The sequence below is a fragment of the Homalodisca vitripennis genome, chromosome 5, assembly GCF_021130785.1.
Source record: "Homalodisca vitripennis isolate AUS2020 chromosome 5, UT_GWSS_2.1, whole genome shotgun sequence".
Classification (NCBI taxonomy): Eukaryota; Metazoa; Arthropoda; class Insecta; order Hemiptera; family Cicadellidae; genus Homalodisca; species Homalodisca vitripennis.
This window is the reverse complement of record NC_060211.1, coordinates 95,059,698-95,080,310: the sequence shown is the minus strand read 5'-3', so window position 1 is coordinate 95,080,310 and position 20,613 is coordinate 95,059,698. Positions and strand designations below refer to the sequence as shown.

The following is a 20,613-nucleotide window of genomic DNA, read 5'->3' as shown; positions in this document are numbered from 1 at the left end:
AGTTCACAGTTGTAGCTTCATTGCGAACAATGTTATGGAGTAGTACGGACGAGGTGTGCACATGTACTCTCAATTTATATGATATTAGCTATCACAATTGTTGTAGCCTACATCTCTAAGTTCGTAGTGGTCGGTGCGCGCAGTTGCAGATAAACAGCGCAGACAGCGCGTGCGCAGAGCGAGTAATTGGCACGAGCGGGAGGTCGACAGGTCACGTGACTTGCAGATAGTAGAGTGTGAAGCAGCAGAAACAGCATGAAGTAGGCAAGCTCAGCATCTCGCGGGATTAGAGAGTAAGAATAGAACGCGTTTTATATACGGCTCTTACATTGACAACAACCATCGAGTATTGCGATCTCTCGGGCTGTTGTGACTCATACGTATGTTGCAGTAGAGAGTAAGAATGGAACGCGTTTTACATACCGCTCTTACACTGTCGACAACCACCGAGTATTGTGACCTCTCAGGCTGTTGTGACTTATATGTTGGACTAGAGGGTAAGAATGGAACGCGTTTTCTATACGGCTCTTACACTGACGACAACTATCGAGTATTGTGACCTCTCAGACTGTTGAGACTCATACGTATGTTGCAGTAGAGAGTAAGAATGGAACGCGTTTTGTATACCGCTCGTACACTGACGACAACTGTGACCACTGAGTATTGTGACCTCTAAAGGTTGTGTTTGTGACTCATATATTGCAGTAGAGAGTAAGATTGGAACACGTTTTTTGTGTGCCTGTGCATGGGTGAAAGTCTCTTTATAAGTGCGTAAATTTTTATTTCTTCTCATCTCGAAAGTAATAACCACTTAAAGTACTACGTGGTTGACCGTAAACCTTTGGTTTCTATTCAACACCTACACTTTCTATTCTAACATCAGTTGTCATGTGAAAAGTAAAACGTGATTCTCGCTTTTTGATCACTCTTTAAATATATCCAGAAACATTTAACTTCTCTATCACTAAGGATGGTTTTTTGAAATTACAGTTCTACACTCAAAGGTGAATGTGCTGTAGTATCGAATATAGAACACGTAGAAAGTTGGTTTGCAACTCTCTACACGCCGTCTCCGTGTATAGTACATGTATACATCATGTGTGGCGATGAGCGCGCTCTTGTAGAATGCGTGGCATGCTCTCTCGATCAACAATAGGTCACTGGATGGATAGACAGGGTCAATGGACGATGACCATGAGGGCGGCTATCAATTATTGGACTCACAGCGCGTGCAGCCAGTGGTATGTAGCATCAAAGAGAGTTAAATTAGTTGAGCTTTCGCTCTTTAAGTGCTCAGCCTATTACGCCCCATAGATTATTGTATTGCTTTGATAGAAACATTTGGAAGCAATAATCTGAAGACTTGGATCACAAAATACCAACGTTGATTTCAGAGAACGAGGATATTGAGTGTAACTCTCGAGTCGTCTCAACAAGTATAAGACAAAAGACTAACATTAGCATAGCGAGATAGTCAGTAAATGGCATTTAGACTAATACCTATGTGGTTCACATTGCAAGTAAAACTTGAGAGCTTAAGAGTGTCCAGGTTTTTTAACTAATAACCAAATAGGTTATATGGGAGTACAAGGTAACTTCTCTACTCAGTTTGGACCGAGATCTCAGCAATTAAACGAGATACAACTAGTGATAATCTCGTATGAAAACAGCAATTGGTTTGATATTCAAGTTAACATTGACAGTTATTTCGATGATGGTGGTATAGATGTTCGGTTTATTTTTTAATTTGAGGGATCGTTGTTTTTCTGTGGCGGCCCTGGATATACAGACAGTCGCCGCCCATTAATATAACATTAAGGTTGGCCACAACGGAGCTGTTTGATGTATGGCTCATTAACTTGCAGAGTGGGTGTCAGAGGTCAAGGCATTGTGCCCCCCCCTCCCCCTCACCATCTCACGCCCACCGGGGGACAACTGGAACAAACAGGGCGTGTATGCCTGGTACCGCTACGTACTTCTAGTGTTGTATTCATGAATAGACGTAGTTGGAGGGGCGGACTGACTCATAACCGACACATTTAAAACAAGTACTACTAAACACTAGGCAGAGCCGGTGACTGAGCGGTGTAGGGTGTTGAACTTAGGAACTGAGTTAGAGGTGGCGCAGGTTCAAGTCCTGTATATGATCGTTGCACGTATTATCAGTACCATTGACCTTGAAGTGTATCAATTCTCCTCCTTATTTTGTCTTATAAGATCGTTGCACGGGTTAGTGGCCTATGCGGACAGGCAGAATAAGGCTGAAATGAGAATCGGTCTCTCTTTAAAATACACATTGTTTTAATTAGATTTTCGTTAACACTTTCTAGTTGCCTATAGTAACTGGCATCTAATCTAATTCCATTTACTGTTCAAGTTAATATTCATGAGTCCGTATAAATTATTCCAAATTTAATGTAATAAGTGATTGTCAACAAGAGTATGGATGAATATCGATTTATTTTAAGGAGGCATTAATGTCAGAAAAGCTATTTTAAAATGGTATATAGTTTGTTTTCGATTCGGGAGTGATTAGCAAAGATATTTGTAAATATTTTGAAATTCTATGAATAAGACTGTTTTTATGGGCATATTTATTAAAATTCCTCCTAAAAGTGTAGTTAACAACCTCTCTAATGAACTGTTATAGTATTACAACCTCTAATTAATTTTTGTGTTTCATGCAGTGTTATGACTATATGAAGAATTGGAAGAAAATTTCTTATTTTCACAGATAATTTTTCTTCTTGGGAAAACAATATATAGCTAATAACAATCGATTTAACTAAAGCATATCGACACTATACTGCACTTAGTATATTCAAACTCTCGAATGATGTTCAACATTCTATAAAATATCAGGTAGTTTCCAATTCTAAAAACGCACTTTTTTACTTTTAATCAAAATTGAATAATTAAAATTTTTGACGTTCGTAGGTGATTGCGCGTTGCTCAGTTATAATAGAACGAAATTGTGGTAGTTTCCTGATATTTTGCGCTGTTGCGTAAACACTACGTACTCGAGGGAAAAGTCGTTTTCTTGTGAAAGTTAAATATGCTTCCTGCAGTATAGTGTTAACAGTTTAGTGTAGGTCTTATAGTTTTGAATATACATATTTTAATAATATCTCGAAATTTTACAAAGACTCTGAAAATGTGACACTTATTGAGCCTTCCTCTAAAAAATGTTTCTAAAAATAACACAACAAAAATATTGAGTTTAACATGAAAAGTATCAAAGAAAATGATATTTTTGGAATCCAATGAATCATTTCCGATTCATTCGTCTGATATATATATATATACACACACACACTATAATATATATATATAGTGTATAAATGATCCATCTCTTAATTAGTCTGTCACAATCGAGCCTCCACGAACCTTAATCCGTTCATCTCTTAACTTTGTGCGTCTTACTTAAACCACCACGAGACGCAATCAGTTAATCTATTAACTTTGTGTGTCACAATCGAGCCTCCACGAACCTTAATCTGTTCATCTCTTAACTTTGTCACAATCGAGCCTCCACGAACCTTAATCCGTTCATCTCTTAACTTTGTCACAATCGAGCCTCCACAAACCTTAATCCGTTCATCTCTTAACTTTGTCACAACCGAGCCTCCACAAACCTTAATCCGTTCATCTCTTAACTTTGTCACAATCGATCCTCCACGAATCTTAATCCGTTCATCTCTTAACTTGTGTGTCTTAATCGAACCACCGCGAGCCGTATTTCACTCATATCTCTACTGTATCCCATACAAGAACCACCCGTAAGCTCTCTAACCTTGCCATTTCCCTAGATAACAGGCAGACGAAGCAGTTTCTTTGTGGTCTGAGCTCTAATTGAGGCCGGCTTGCACAATGAACCTGCAGCAGCAGCTTGTGCGGTGGTCCATGGATTATGAGAATCCCCTCAGTTACACAAGACAATATTGTCTCTGTCCACTTTCACTCACTCTTTCAATTGGCTGTGTCTGATTTAATAACAACGCCCGCACTCCGCTCTACGTCCATAATTTTTACGCTTTCTCGTTTTTGTTGCACCATTAATTTGGATTTTTTACATCTGGAGAAGAGCAAGCATTAGCGAGAGTAAACATAACGTAAAATCCTCCATGCAACTGCAACTAAAATATAAAACATTTATGATCATTAATTTCACGCCTTTTACGTATGGAGTTGTGGCAAAACGAGGTGAAACTGAAGCGTGGTTCATAAACCGTCAGTGTTTTAAAACAGTTTTTACACAGTTTTGTGTATCGCTTTATGTATTTAACGTTGAATGAAGTAGTCTAAAATTTCAAAAAGCGGAGAATATATTTCAGCCCTTTAGCGTCATGAAATAAAATTTAAAAGTGTTTTGTAGTATTCAAACTATTTATAACAAAAATGCTTCTACAGTTTGTATTATGCAACGTTTATACAGCAAGTTTTGATGTGACATACATTTATTTCTTAAAGGATTTACACATCGGCTGAAATTCAGTATAGATCAGTGAGATTAATAACCTTATGAAAAATATAATTTGGGAAAACATTATAGTTTGGTATTTTAAACGGTTTGATTTCTTCTCAGGAAATTATCTTTATCAATTTCACGAAACTCTAGATATTTGTGTTGTTAGACAATCTAAATTGGCTTCGGCTCCTAAACTATGTATGCAACATGATGTTTTCTTTACAACTGTGCAAACTAATCATGTATCGTTCATGTTTCATGAATGCAGTAGCTCTCGAAATACTTGTTTACTCAATGTTTTCGAAGAGATTATTAAAAAGAAATATAAGTACTGGAAATTCTGACTCGATAATCTGAAAAGGCACATGTCTGATACAGACCGATTGGTTCGAGTTAACAGAATAAGTGACTAGTGTAGTGTGAAGTGAGGAGCGAGGAGCAAATAACGGCGGCGGTGGCGTTGCCATGCGGCAAGCGGGCTAACTAAGCGGATGATTAGTTAAGTGGAACTTCTGTACTCTTCTGTCGCTTGGTCGTAAATCCGAGAAGTGGCTGTCTGGTGTTGTAGGCTTGATGCGGTGGGTTGATAGCAGAATCCGGTCGTGGCTCAGAGTTAAGTGATTCATCAGTCATCATTTGTGGTCCCACCAGTACTTCCTGAAAATATGTGATGACGGTAAACACTAGTCAAAAAATGCTAAGAACTCACTCTACGTATAACAAAAAATGCTAAGAACTCACTCTACGTATTACAAAAAATGCTAAGAACTCACTCTACGTATTACAAGTCGGTATTGAACTAAGGCTAAATATCCTATAGTAGTAAGGTGATAGTACGATTTTATACCACGTTTCCTGTTCTTTCACAAGCTCTTATGCAGTGTTCTATAAATTGGAGAAAGTGCAGAGGCTGCATAATAGAATATTTGAGATAACCTGCCAAGAAAGGGATGTGAAACCCTCCTCACCAGTAGCCTACCAGCAAATCAACTTATATTGTCTCCCAGACAATGATTGGTTGAAAGTATGCAATACTTCTGTTTCTATATAAAAATATAGAACTTTTAATTTATCATGATTCTCCGCTACCAATGAGATTACTATATGAACATTTCTCTTACAACACTACCGTTGTAACATTTCGCAGGTTAAGTGAAGGAAAGAGCCATGTGTCCTTAACTTTGCCTGTATAAATAAAAAAATAATACGTTAAATTTAACCATCTAAACAAAAGAGTTTGTTTCACTTGTGTTCACAAAAAGTAGTCATAAGTGTTATTTAATTTAACTATTTAACTATTAATTTAAAAATGATAAAAAACTATAGATCTTGAGCCAGTTCTTAATTATCCTTACCCATGACCTTCGCCGTATCGTAGGGGTAAGGCTGAGACTCTAAACGAGAGGTCACGGGTTCAATTCCTGGGGAGGTCAATACAATTTTGTAAGTGGCTTCGATCGTTTTTTCCCGAAGTACATCAGTTTGAAATAAATCTGTATAATGTTGAAAATGTCACACATAAGGCTTGAGACAACAATAAAACAATACAAGAGTTTGCATTTTATACTAATATTTTTCATTACCTAAATTAAGAACTAAAACGTTCTTTCTACTAGTTATGAGAGTGCTCATCAATATAAAATTACAGTGAGCATTTGAAATTACGGTTTTCAACTGGATTTCGTGTGATAATATATCATTAATAGCGTAATAAATATTAATACGAACGTAGTGTTACTCATTGATGTTTATAACTGTACTTAATGACCTAGGATATCAAAGGGAGTAATAATTCATGACATTACGTTAAATATTAATAAAGTTGGTACTGTAAAAGTCTTTAACCTGCGATCCTGCCTAGAATAATTCTGGGGCTCTTGCAGTTCGGATACAAAGCTGTTGGCATGTTGCCAGACATCTGTTTCAGTTGCTGCATATGTAGCAGCTCCCCTGCCCCCCCCCACACAGATAGAATGGGTCTCTGTTCGTAGAATGTCCATTTCTATGAATTTGTTACAATATACCAGACAAGATCAGTTAGCGATTCGTCGGCATTTATAACAGTATGATGTGATGTTCTCTCTACGGATCAAGCGTCTGATCTGGATCATTCTGATATGTTCTATTGGTATTCCTTTCAAGCGTTAATTGACTCTCAGCTACATTTTTTATTGCGCTTATAGTGTTCAGAACGTAATAGTGTTAAGCTTGCTCACATTTTATTGCCATATATGGTGACAACCATGTGTAGAACAAGTTTTTTTATTTATATCTTTATCGTTGTTAACACAGGTTTACAGTGTATAGCAAGCGCCATTTGTATGCAATTACTTGTCTGTCACATTCACAGTATTTCACAAATACATTGCTTCATCACTCGTTTGTCATTAGACTTATATTTTATAACAGCCAATTAGCCACCCCATCAACTTTCTATTTACTCTCCCACCGAATAAAACCCGTTTTACATCAATAAATGCTTTAATTCTTTAAAACTTACTAAGGTTGTCTATTTGCGTTATGCCTTCAAGAAGCCCATTGGTGAACTTAACGCCAACCTGTGACACTAGAGCTTTAGAAACTGCAGGTCTGTGTTGCTAAACTCTGTAGCTGTTCCTGCTCCTAGTCTCATATTTGTGAATGTCCTTGTCCTGCACCGAAGCAAATTTGAGTTATTGTGCAGTATCGCCTCAAGGATCTGCCATCCATGGTAACGCAGCCATGTAAAACGCTAAGTTATGTTTATTTGTACGGAGAGAAGACATGACCGCAGCTGATCTTCTGAATGTAGTAGAGTGAAGCCTGTTCACATTTATTAACGTCCGTAAATAGTGAGAGCTCCAAAACCGGTGACATAACCATGTAAACAACAAGGTTTTGTTTATTTATTCGAGGAGTGCACGGCCGCGGCGGCTGCTTCACAGAACATCACTTGTCTTCGCCTTGTTTACATATGATGTCTTCCAGAGATGTTTGTAAATATCTTCCGTCAATAACACCTTCCTGTTTGTGTTTTTGTGAGATCTACTGATGAGCTGTGTAACTATAAAAATATTATAACTGACCACCAATTCATTTACGAATGTGTGGAAATAATTGGATTCAATCATTTATAAATTTCAGTTATTTCAAGACAATTTTTACGTAATTCCTGGTGGTAATAAGAGGCAAGAAAATCATTGGTTCCCAAATTGAATCTTGAGGCTATTCTCAAATGTAACTGAAACGATAAGTCAATAACCTGGTATTTGGAAATGGGACGATGCTTTTCGCTGAATGATTCACTGAATTAAAAATATTCCATTACACTGAAAATACATTTTGAACGAAGTGAGGCTTGAGAAATCGTTAAATTTGGAATAAACAAGTTGTGTTTAAACTACTGTACAGCAACTGTCTAAATGTAATAAATGTTGTTAACAACTTTACTGCTGTTCCTTACTGAGTTATCTTGTATAAAAATTGTTATCTTGTATAAAAATTGAACCTTGAGGCTATCCTCAATTAACCCTGAAACAATAAGTAGATATCCTCCTATTCGAAATATGATAACGATTTCGGCTGAATGCATACACTAAAAGTAAAACATCCAATACATTACAATAACATAACATAATATAATCGAGTTGCAACAATTTGAGATTAAATTACAATATAGTAACTGTCTAGCAGTAATATATGCGATTAACTTCATTGCTGCTCCTAAACTGAATGATCTTGACCAGTCGTAACGTTGTGTGATCACGACCCACTAAAGCGTCTACCGCAGAATAACTGTCTAGCTGTGATAAATGGGATGTTTCTCCTACTTGCGTACTAAGAAAGACATCCAAAATCAGTATAGCACAGCATTCTCATTGTGTCCAGTGCACAAAAAGAATGAATGGTGGTAATTATGAATGGTCGTAGTGTCCTGTGGTATCTAACCAAGGGGGCCTCGCGGCGAGGACGACGCGATGGTCAGTGCGCGCGAAAGATGTACTAGCGCTAATGTAGTCAGTGACCTCAGAGACAGCAGTAGCACCGTGTCCACTGTCCATGTACCAGTGATTAGCGCCTCTTCACTTGTGTGCTGTGCCGTGCCTGGCGGCGCTTGCCGGCCAGCGCCTCCGCGCCACGCCGGGCATCGTCTTCTGCGATGAAGTTCCACTTCTGCTTCTGCCCGGTTAACTTCTTCTGTGCTGACAACAGCAGTACCTTCAAAGGTATGTGTTCGTGGGTCCTAGACACATAAGCACCACACACTATTGTAACCACAGGCCTCGAGATATGACTTTAGACGCGCCCTTTGTCTCATTACCATGTTCTTTACAGCTGTGATATATTTAGTCATTTTGCTAACTTGCTCGCTAATAGTACAATACACAATACTTTTATGTTTATTTATAGAAGGATCCGTAAATATATCCTTAACTTTACTATAGAAAAGCAGTAAAATTGTCCACTTAGTTATCCAATCACATTTAAACTGGGGAATGTTTTGTTTGTTTGTAAAGCTTTGAATTGGGATTAATTTCAACTTATTAATAAAGGATTTTTGATATATAATCTCTAAATACTCATTTTTAAATTATTTTAGTCGATTTCAGATTATGGTCTGAGTTTAAAAACTTCTCAAGAGTACGTAAGAAATAAATGTTACTATTAGATTGAATGTGCAAATTTTATAATTTCGAAAAGTATTTCATTTCTGTTATTTTCTAAAAGAAAACAAACGATTCTCCAATAATTTTTATATTTTAACACTTTTTATATTTTTATATTTCATTTCGTTGAAAGACACCTAAAAATGCTATCAGTGTGTATGCGAATAGTTCAAACTTTCACGGATCTAAAAATATTCTGTTTGTATGTTTTATTTGCGTTTTCAGGTACATTTCAGGTTTTATTTGAGTATAGAGTCTGAACAGAGAGTAGAAATAACTCTATTTCAGAAATATTATCTCATATAAATTCTCTAAAGTTTACACTTTTTTTAACTCTGTTGTATTTAGTTCTAGAGTTTTTTTGTTTTTTTTTTTACTTTACAGACTGAATCATTTAGCCTTAAATGTGTAGTAAAATTTCAATGTTAGAAGGCTTAAATTGGGGATTTTAGTTCAGTGCTGCGTAATAAAAAAAGGACCACTTTTCATTGTTAGTTTAAATGCAAGGAAAATGTTTTGTAACGCTCTATGTTTGTTTGAATAAAGTTATTAATAAAAGAACCCAATTTATTAAAATACTCTCAGGATAACTGCAAATGTTCACTTCAGGATCACGACATGTTCACTAGCAACGGTTGAACTTCGTGCTCTGATCTCAGCGACTGGCGACCAGTGAACAGGTATAAGATGTACTACAGGTGGTGTAGGTGCGGGTCCGGGACGTTGGTATTATAACGGTTGAACTTCGTGTTCTGATCTTAGCGACTGGCGACCAGTGAGCAGGTATAAGGTATACTACAGGTGGTGTAGGAGCGGGTCCGGGACTTTGGTATTGTAACGGTTGAACTTCGTGCTCTGATCTTAGCGACTGGCGACCAGTGAACAGGTATAAGGTGTACTACAGGTGGTGTAGGTGCGGGTCCGGGACGTGGGAACCACGGCTATCAGATGGCCGCAAACATCCGCCCGATACTCATCTCCCAGGAGTAAAAACGCCAGATGGCTTCCTGGTCATAACTAACTGTGTCCACAGTTCAACGGGTTCCAGTACCCACAACACCGACGGGAGATTTAGTTCCACCGCTCTAACACTTAAACTGAACTTTAGCTTACATATAAAGCCTACACATGGTGGTTCAGTAGCTATCAATGGTCATAACCAATATATCAGCCGTTGTACGCAGGATGGTTCAATAGCCAAGGCCATTCCCAATATATCACGACGTTGTGTACAGGATGGTTCAATAGCCATGACCATTCTCAATATATCAAGAAGTTTTATACAGGATGGTTCAATAGCCATGACCATTTTCAATATATCAAGACGTTGTACACGGAATGATTTAATTGCCATGTTTTGAGCCCTGTTGTTATATATATATATATATCAACATCAAATTTGGTGTGATTGTGATTTCGTGTAGATTTGTTGACGTAAATTATTATTCAAATTTAAGTAAAACTGAAATAATAGACATAATGGAGAGAAAAATGTTATTGTTATATTACTTGTAGTTTTATTGTAGTAAACGATAAATTATTGGACTCTCCATGAAAAGTGTCTTTCTAAAAGACGGAAAACCACGCACTTCAATATATATTTTAAAATTAACGTTTTGCTTTTTTGCATGTTTCGTCATTCAACAAATATTTTACCATAACACTGAATCACTCCCATAATTCTGATTCTATGAAATATCAACATATACGTGACGTTATTGAGAAATCTGTGCAGATTAGATATCATTCTACACGTTTTCACCGTTGTTGAATGCATGAAATGTGAGTTTAGAGGTCAACTCAGAGGGATTTTAACAATGATTAACAATTCTCTATCACGATCGGAACGGAAACATTGTTTACATTATTGGGTAACGGCATGTGAAATATCAACAAGTTGGCCAAATAGAATATAGAACAATGATCGAAATTTCTTTTGTGGTTTATAGTAAATTAAATGTTAGTGTATTCAGACTTGAAATATACAAAGAGGATTTGGGTATTTATATTTACAAGTACAACAAGTGTTTAGCGTGAAAGCCAATACCTCTCACTTACCAACCAATTAACTTACTTATCCACACCGTATGTTACGGTTTACCCAGATTGGTGTTCTATCACACTTTTAATAGTATGCAGGAGAAAGCCTCTAGATTCCTCTACTGCTCATCCGTCACTCTGCTTTCTTAGTTCACTCCGTCAGCACCAAAAGTCGTTCACTCGCTCAGCACCAAAAGTCGTTCACTCGTTCAGCACCAAAAGTCAAGAAGAAGCAGAATAATTAACGATAGACTAATACAACAAAGTATCAAAAAAATGGGCAGAACGTATCGAAAGAATTATCGCACTGAAAGGCGAAAGGCCGTTTTACATTTTGATCCCAAAATCAATACAATTCTTTCTTGACCAAAGACACCTATACAACAAGTTTCAAATCTTTAGGACCTCTCTACCAAAAGTAATCGGACATATGGGCAGACGAAGAGACTACTATTATACTTTTTGACCCAAAATAAATCTAGTTCTCCTTCGAACGGGAGAAACCTATACACCAAGTTTCAAATCTCTGGAACCTTTCCATCAAGACTTATCGGACAGACATTCAGAAGAAGGGACGACCAATTTACCTTTTAATCCACAATCAAAACAGTTCTTCCTTGACCAGGATAGACCTACACACCAAGTTTCATATCTCTAGAACCTTTTCACCAAGGGTTATCGCACAGATGGATAGGAGGACAGACGACATGATTTTAGTAAGGCCCTCTCGTGGTTTTTGTAACAATGAAGTTACGGTACTACTTACTGTAGTAGCTTCAGCAGTTTGACAGTCAACGTTTCCGTGAACTGGTCTATAGGTGATGGCACGAAAGGATGACGTTTTCCGTCAGTTTTAGCGAGGGCGTGTGAACACGGTAACACAAAACAAGCGGCGGGTTAGCGGCGTTTAATTGTGAACTAATCGGGATGATTATCGAGCCATGTGTCACCCTTGATAATTAGTGACAGTTCGCTAACAGCTCATGAATATTTATAAACCCTACGTCACTTGTTTGTGGTTAATAAAAATACAACATTTCCTTGTTATGGACACATTTCAACGTAAATAATAAGTTCAAGGTGGTACAATGTCTTTTATTTACAAAATATTTATTTATTTTCGGAAAAAATATTTTAATCACATGTGTAACTATCTTGTATTATTTTTAACAACAAATATTATTTGGTAAAAGTTTTGCATTTCTGTCTTCTGCCGTATTTATTCAGGGCTGAATACAAATTTACCTAAATTTCCTACTTTGAATGTCTATAATTTCACGTGGACCGATCAAAACAGACTTTTCTGAATTCAGGAAAGATATCTTAGAGAACTATAAATTTAACATAACAAATATTCACCAAATCTAAACTCGATTGCAACAAATATTTGTGTCTTAAGTTTGGGCATCAAAAATTAGTTAAAAAGTCTGTTAGTGGTTTGTTCTTGCTTACACTTGTATTACTAATATGTGTATATTTCGACTATACATATACACACACACACACACACACACACACACACACACACACACACACACACACACACACACACACACACACACACACACACACACACACACACACGCACGCACGCACATATATATATATATATATATATATATATATATATATATATATATATAAGCTTTGGTTATACTATATGTGGGATTTCATTCTGTGTATTGGAGAAATTCGGTTACAAATTCAAAAGATAATCCCGTATCATGTGCCGAAAATTCTATTTCAGACTCTTCTTACACCGGATGACCGTTGGCGTAGACATTTGACAGACCGAATGGCTCAATAAATGTGTTTTTGTCATATAACTGTTTCTTTGCGAAATAGCATCTTAATTGTACTCAATCTTTTTCGTGTAACTTAATTGATTTTAAATCAGGCATTCAGACCTACGTTTCTTAACAAAACCGCTTGTACTTAATTGGGTGTTGTTATTGAGGCTAAATGCAAGAACGGCATCTGGCCTTAATGTCGTCGCTGTACTTAATGTACACATAAATAAACTTTTTAATTGTTATTTATTCTCAGGTAATACATGTTTTATTACATCTTAGTATTTCAGAAAAGAATACCTCTTTAAAAATAAGAAATACTACTAGCCACAAACGTTCGTGTTTAAATACGTTGCATTATCTGAATTTAGTTTCATTCAGATAAGATTTAGTATCGCTATACAATATACTAATGCGCGATAGTAAAGACACCTTGTAAAACTAAGACTCGGGTAGGATCGCATGTTCTCATTTTATCTTAAGATCAAATTTTGGATCATGATCCTCGAAAGTAACCGTAATTCGCTCCAACTGTTAAGTCCTATTTGTTGTTAAATTTTGGTATCGTGACATCGTGATTTTAGCGTCTAGTTCTAGTAAACCGATAAGTGAATTCATCTGAACAAACTTATTTGGTAGCTTATGCTGTAAGACAATCTATTTCGTCCAGTTTTATCAGCCTAAAACTCTGTTTTTAATTTCGGCTTGCCGTTTTAACAATGGTACAATAAAGGAGTTTTAAATTTCCTTTAGTTCTTTACAGTGTTCTTAGTCTATTGAAGTAGTATAAGTTACGACACAAGTAACCGTCAAATGGGATGTCGAGTAAGGTGTAATTGGAGTGGAGTGCTAAGTGAAGTTCGGTGTAGACTGTGGGTCGAGCCTTCAGCGGCGGGAGGAGACCGGTCGACCGCAGCCAGCATTGTGTGGTTCCCCACATTGTGTATTGTCGTGTACACAGACTTGCACTTTGCACTCAGGCCATAGATATCCCCGCCAAGTGAAGTTCGATGTAGACTGTGGGTCGAGCCTTCAGCGGCGGGAGGGGACCGGTCGACCGCAGCCAGCATTGCGTGGTTCCCCACAATGTGTATTGTCGTGTACACAGACTTGCACTTTGCACTCAGGCCATTGATATCCCCGTCGTTGCGAACTCGGCAGATTCGCTTTATTATTTTCTGTTATGTGTCGTATTCACATTAGCTTCACTGAAGTATTTATATTATATACATGCATACATTCAGTATTTATAATATTTACAAGTAAAGATTCCGTATATCTTTACATTCGTATTTAAAAATGTTAATCAGAGTACACCAGAAAGATTGCCTTGGAGTTTCTTTTTCTAGTTTAATCTAGAGAGATGGAACTCAAAGCTTATCCTTGTCAAAGTACAAACGATGTAGCTTCGTTACATTCATTTCCTTAGCTAACTTAACGTTATTGGTATAGCTTATATATTTTAGTTATATTTTTGGTTAGCTTTAAATTGTTCCTAAGTACAAACGGATCACTATTTTTTAAATATTACGGACAAGAATTTTAAATATTACTGTGATTTTATAGGTATTTTGATGGATAAGACCTTTGGATAGGCGCTTTGATAAGTTTGCTTTTGTTTGTCCTATTTTCATATTCATAGGTAGTGTCAAGCAGCCTAAATGATTTTAACACTTCGTGTTTGTGTAGGCTAATTTGTAAAAATCCCGGACAAAATGTTTTGAATTTGCGTTTTCAGTTTATTTAAAACCTGATTATCAATATTTATATACATTTAGTTTCAAGTCGCGCTGTTGACAAATAACACTAGCCAAAATTGTAAGAAATAAATTTTAATGTAAATGTTATGGTATTATGCTGTTATAGGTAAGTCCTCGTCATACTACTTCACTCATATTTGACCGTCCGCAACATGCATAAGGACTAATTCACTACAATTATTATCTGGAACTGTGCATTGATCAGACAGTTGTAGATTTTAAGGTATGATACAATTTATCGGTTCGTTTGAAAAAGTCTGTCCGCACGGGGGTAAGTTGTCGAAGCTGTGATGAAATATACAGAAGGAGGTTTTACGAAGTGGAGGTCAGCCTTTCACTTGTTTCCGGTCGAATGGCCTTGGCGTGTGCGAGTGGTCAGTCAGAACCGCCGCCAGGTGGAACCACTAACCACCTCTCTGTCGTCAACACAGGGACACGGGGCAGTACCGCACCACAATTATCTTTCATATGTGAAAATAAATCTTCGCTGGACATAACAGCTAACCAACTCTCTATCGTCAACACAGGGACACGGGGCAGTACCGCACCACAATTCACTTTCATATGTGAAAATAAATCTTCGCTGGACATAACAGCTAACCAACTCTCTATCGTCAACACAGGGACACGGGGCAGTACCGCACCACAATTCACTTTCATATGTGAAAATAAATCTTCGCTGGACATAACAGCTAACCAACTCTCTATCGTCAACACAGGGACACGGCGCAGTACCGCACCACAATTCTCTTTCATATGTGAAAATAAATCTTCGCTGGAAATAACAGCTAACCAACTCTCTATCGTCAACACAGGGACACGGGGCAGTACCGCACCACAATTCTCTTTCATATGTGAAAATAAATCTTCGCTGGACATAACAGCTAACCACCTCTCTGTCGTCAACACAGGGACACGGGGCAGTACCGCACCACAATTCTCTTTCGTATGTGAAAATAAATCTTAGCTGGACATAACAGCTAACCAACTCTCTGTCGTCAACACAGGGACACGGGGCAGTACCGCACCACAATTCTCTTTCGTATGTGAAAATAAATCTTAGCTGGACATAACAGCTAACCAACTCTCTGTCGTCAACACAGGGACACGGGGCAGTACCGCACCACAATTCTCTTTCGTATGTGAAAATAAATCTTAGCTGGACATAACAGCTAACCAACTCTCTATCGTCAACACTCAATTCTAAGGTCATTTATGTCTTATCAATTTTTTTTCGAAACCTCCCTGTGAATTTGCTACTACTGGGTGTCTAATTTACAATCTGGATTAAATGTAATGTTTTGTTCATATACTATATATTCACCATCAAAGTAGAAAATATTTTTTTTTTAACTCTATGAATGCATGATAAGAATACTACGATAAACTGAAACAGGTTGTTATTAGGCCAATACCTCCAAATTGACCATTATGAGAACCATAAGAAAACGTAATATTTCTCACATTTGTGTCATATAAATCATGTCGTATACGATCCGGCAGGGTCTATTTTGTATCGTTGCCTCGTAACAATCCTCAGATGCAGGAAACAGTAATAGCTGGTACAGTAATTGCTGTTTGGTGATTTATTACGGCTGCGCAACAACACTAAAACACAACACTTGCACTAACAGCCAGCAGATAAACGGCGCTTATGTCGGTAATAGTTATGGCTACAATTACCATCTCGAATCACTAGAATCTCCTCTACTGTTATGGAGATTTGCGTAGAGGTAGTTTAGACGTTACCACATCTGCTTGATTCTATAGTAGTTGCTGAGCCCTGTTTAGATTCCCGGTTATGTGGTAGAACTGGGTGCGTATGCAAATGGGTTTACTTCCCAGCACTCTGGTGAGTAATGAGAGTACTGGAATTGGATGAGCAATTTACTAGAAAACTGAGAGAAGATAATCTGAACTAAATCAATAAATGGTGACTGCATCCGGAAGGAGAACTCGTTTTTAAAGTTTTATCATTCGCTGCACTAGAATTGTTCTTACTTTGCTGTTGAATGTTGCAGCTGCGGAGATGCCATTCTGACTCTAAACTTCATCCAAAATTTATATCTCTATCTTCCATAACTCGATCTTCCGTACCAATTTATTGGGTCGTTCCTGCTTTTTCGACTGCTGTCTAATATTAAGGTAAACCAGTGTCAGATTCCAGGCGCTGCACTAAGCGAAAGGTTAAACTCAATATTTGCATGAAGATAACTGCTTTAGCGTAATTCAGGGTCTACTAATTCTGGGTCGTTGCTGAATATCTCTTACTGGGTTTTAAATTTAGAAATGGAGAAGGATTCACATTATTATCCGCGCCTACATTTCCGAAAGACATAACTAGTAGCTCATTCATAGTAGGCTAAACTAACAATAATTGCCTCATTTCCTTTTTATGTCATCTTGGGCTTTATGACAGCTTGATGAATCTTAAAATTGATCAAATGGAATAGGCTGTGTATAATTTAATCGTTAGAAAATGAATCATGCCGTTAGGTATTCTATACGTACATGGCTATCCCCCCCCCCCCCGTGATATCGTGATGTTCAATGAGGTGTTGATGAGAGTGGGTGATAGTTGAAGGTCAGTGGAAGCACGCGAACACGGTGCCACCGACGCACGCGCAGTTCTGGCTGCACCGTCCGCAGCACTTCCTTGTCGGTCTGACCTACACCTACTCCTCCTACATACAGCTAGCAGTCTGACATGTCCTGACTGGCCTTCACCATTAGCTACGTCGCGCGGTCCCGGCACGAATCGCCCATTTTGGTCCAAGTCGTGTTTTGCACGCGGCTACCCTGCCGGGTCTCGAGCATGAAATCCTTTCGTTTTTGTGTCGCCACCAGCGCGGCGTGCACCGACACGGCCACAACAGGACTCTCCGTAGTGTGTCAGGATGAACAGTACTGTGTGTGTAGGCCTATATATCTTGACACTGGAAACTTCGCTTCTGTGTTCTTTCTCGGAAGGGTCATTATTGTTTACTCACACAATGGTTAATAAATTTTCCTTTGAGGACTAAAATTCTTTGTATTGATTTTAACAATGCCTAAAATGTGTACTGTGAGAAACCATTTTATTTCATTTACAACCTTATTGTGAACCAAAAAACTTTTTTTTTCAAATTAGTTCCACCATAGCAACGACGATGATGAAAACTGTTTTTGGCTTCTAGATAAATCCTTAAACCTCGTAACTGGGCTGGATTCGTCACTGCCAAAGGAATTATAACCTGGGATTATTAATCCTGTCTTGGGTGTGTTACCTTCTTTTAAAAACTCTTTTATATTTGGAAGGATTGTCAGTACCGTCGTCATATATATAATTCAGCAGAAGATTCGCCAACAAATAAACCTGATTCACTGTAAAGTTTAGCTCCCTATCCACTTGAGCGTAAATTTTTACGGTCAATTGTAAAATAATGAACGCATTGACAACTCACTGTTATGTGTAACAAGTCACAAACAACAATGGCATTGTACAATGATCACTAATTACACTGATCGCTGGGTAACAACAGAAGCCAATGGAACAACGTTTGTATTTTACCGTTTCATTGGGCACGTATATTACAATAATTAGATTGAAATATTAAGACATTTATATGACATGGATCTTTAAGTAGCATTTTTCGTGTATATATTCTTATTGATACGGGATTGTATAAATTTAAGGTTTAAATCGGTTTGATATCTTTGCTGCATAGATCATTGAGGCCGATTGGTTCGGAAAAGGAAATGCTAAGGTCGAAGGATGGGTTGAAATTCTATAAGGGTTAATTATTTTTAGATGACACTTCAGTGCTCGTATATATTATGTATAACGTGTCACTCACGTCCTTAGTGATCTATGAAAGTTTAACATATCGATTTCAAATCTAAGCTTGGACATTACACCTTAAAAATTATCTGTAAATCTGACTCGATATTGCTGTAACATTTCTGTATTTGTCGCTAATAATTGATGTTAAATGAACCATAAAAGGAACAGTCTTATCATGGAAACTTGTAAAAATGTTACAGCTCGTTGATTCCTCATCATACGGTCCTTCATTCACAAGTTCGTCTTATAATACGTTGCTGTATATTGAATGAGGTTTGTAGTTCAATATAAACATTATAGTAATGGAAAGTGTTACGCAATGGATGACCTCCCAGCGAACATCAAAGCCTGTCATATCATCAGTTGAAATATCTTCAGCCATCAATAGCTGATTAATGGATGTTTAAATCTGTTTGTATGTGTATGTGCATGAATCAATATGTGTATTGCGTAACGAAACTATTGAATTTTGTAATATTATTAGGAGCTTATCGCGGCATTCTTCTGCTAATATTTTAAGAATATTCTTGGATTTGTTTTAGCACATCTCTGACTTAATGGTATACTTTAAATTTAGCTGATTCGTATGCTCCATTATGTAAGATAAGCGTACTTGCAGACGTTCTTTCCCAGCCTGCAAGGTGGCGGACATTACATCAACCTACGCCTTTCATATCGGGACAAAACTGTACACGGCCACGGGGGTACCCCACTACAATGTAGTACACGAGAGCTAGTTTATACTTTATACAAACAATAAATTTCACGTGTAAATAATTGCACAATTCCCACCAGAAAGAAATGTATCGTCGTCCGCTCTAATTTCTGTAGTGACCATAATGGGAAGGTAGCGAAAAGATTGAAAGTATCAAATAATAATTTTTGTCTCCAAGGTAATTTTTATTAGCTAAACAGGCTAAAGGCCATGCGTAAGATACTTAAATAATAGCTGTTTATTTCGAAAAAAAAATTAAGAGACTGAACATACTCAATGTTAATTATCTAATCTTTTACATGTTATAATGAAATACTACAATAAATTTAATATATTAATGTATGTGTTGAACTACACAAATATGTATTGTTTTTTACTACAATTAAGGGCTATAGTATTACCATTAATATTATTAGTCAAATTCATGAGTATATAAAAACATTTTTCATTCATCAAACTATTGAAAAATGTTCATTAAAGTATGTTTTAATCACGTTACAAAAATATTTTTTAATCTGAGTAAAAAATATTTTTACAATGTAAAATTTAATATGCCTAATGAATAGAATAAATCTAACCGTTTAAAAATATATAAAATAATCAGAAGGCAGAATGAATTATTATCAAAGAAACCATTTTGTAATTTAATCTAATGTTGTGTCGGTACAACATAAAATTGAGATAACAAATCTGTATTTAATGTCGACTTTGTTGGACTTTGGACTCTTCATATTATAGAGCTATTTGATATAGTCATTTACTGAAGCTCAGTGTATTATTTATTTCATTCTAATAGCTGACCAAGATATTTGTCCAAATAAGGAGTGAATGAATAACCACAGACACTACTTCCGTTAGTCCAGAGAGGAAGTGGTCAACTGATGCAAGAGATAATGAGTGCAATCTCAGATATCATCAAAAGTGATCTAGAAATGTGCATGCTTTTAGGTGCCAGGTTAACTATCTTTCTCTAACTCCGTTGTTGTTATGTCTACAGAGGGCAGAGTCGAAGTATCCAGGGAGTCGAAATATCTCAGCACCCTCGCACCAGGAAAAGTGTTTGGGGAGTTGGCCATCCTATACAACTGCAAGCGGACTGCTACTATCAAAGGTAAGTTCTAAATCTCTTAGCTTCATTATTTGACTTAGAAAGAAAATTATTTTCCAAAACATACAATTTCTATTTTTAACATAGAATAAAACGACCTCTCATTTTCACATATCCTAATAAAGACTGACATCAAATTCTTACTCTTATAGTTAAACAAATAATTACTTAAAAATAATGACTTATTTCATGAATTATATTTAACTATTGTTCTCAGACTGAAAGAGAACGAATCCAATGCAAGTTACAGTTTGATTTTTAAA

At 37.0% G+C, this 20,613-nt stretch overlaps 1 protein-coding gene across 6 annotated transcripts in view; it reads left to right on the top strand.

Annotated features, from left to right (window-relative positions):
- Positions 1-20,613, top strand: part of LOC124362545 (cGMP-dependent protein kinase, isozyme 2 forms cD5/T2) — a 381,547-nt gene that overhangs the window by 342,868 nt on the left and 18,066 nt on the right. For 5 of the 6 annotated variants that reach the window (XM_046817151.1, XM_046817154.1, XM_046817152.1 and 2 more), the window contains one exon: positions 20,240-20,353. In XM_046817151.1, the coding sequence (XP_046673107.1) occupies positions 20,240-20,353 (114 nt within the window). Of the gene's footprint in view, positions 1-8,651; positions 8,674-20,239; positions 20,354-20,613 lie in introns of those variants that run through there. The other variant, XM_046817155.1, reaches the window with a different exon arrangement.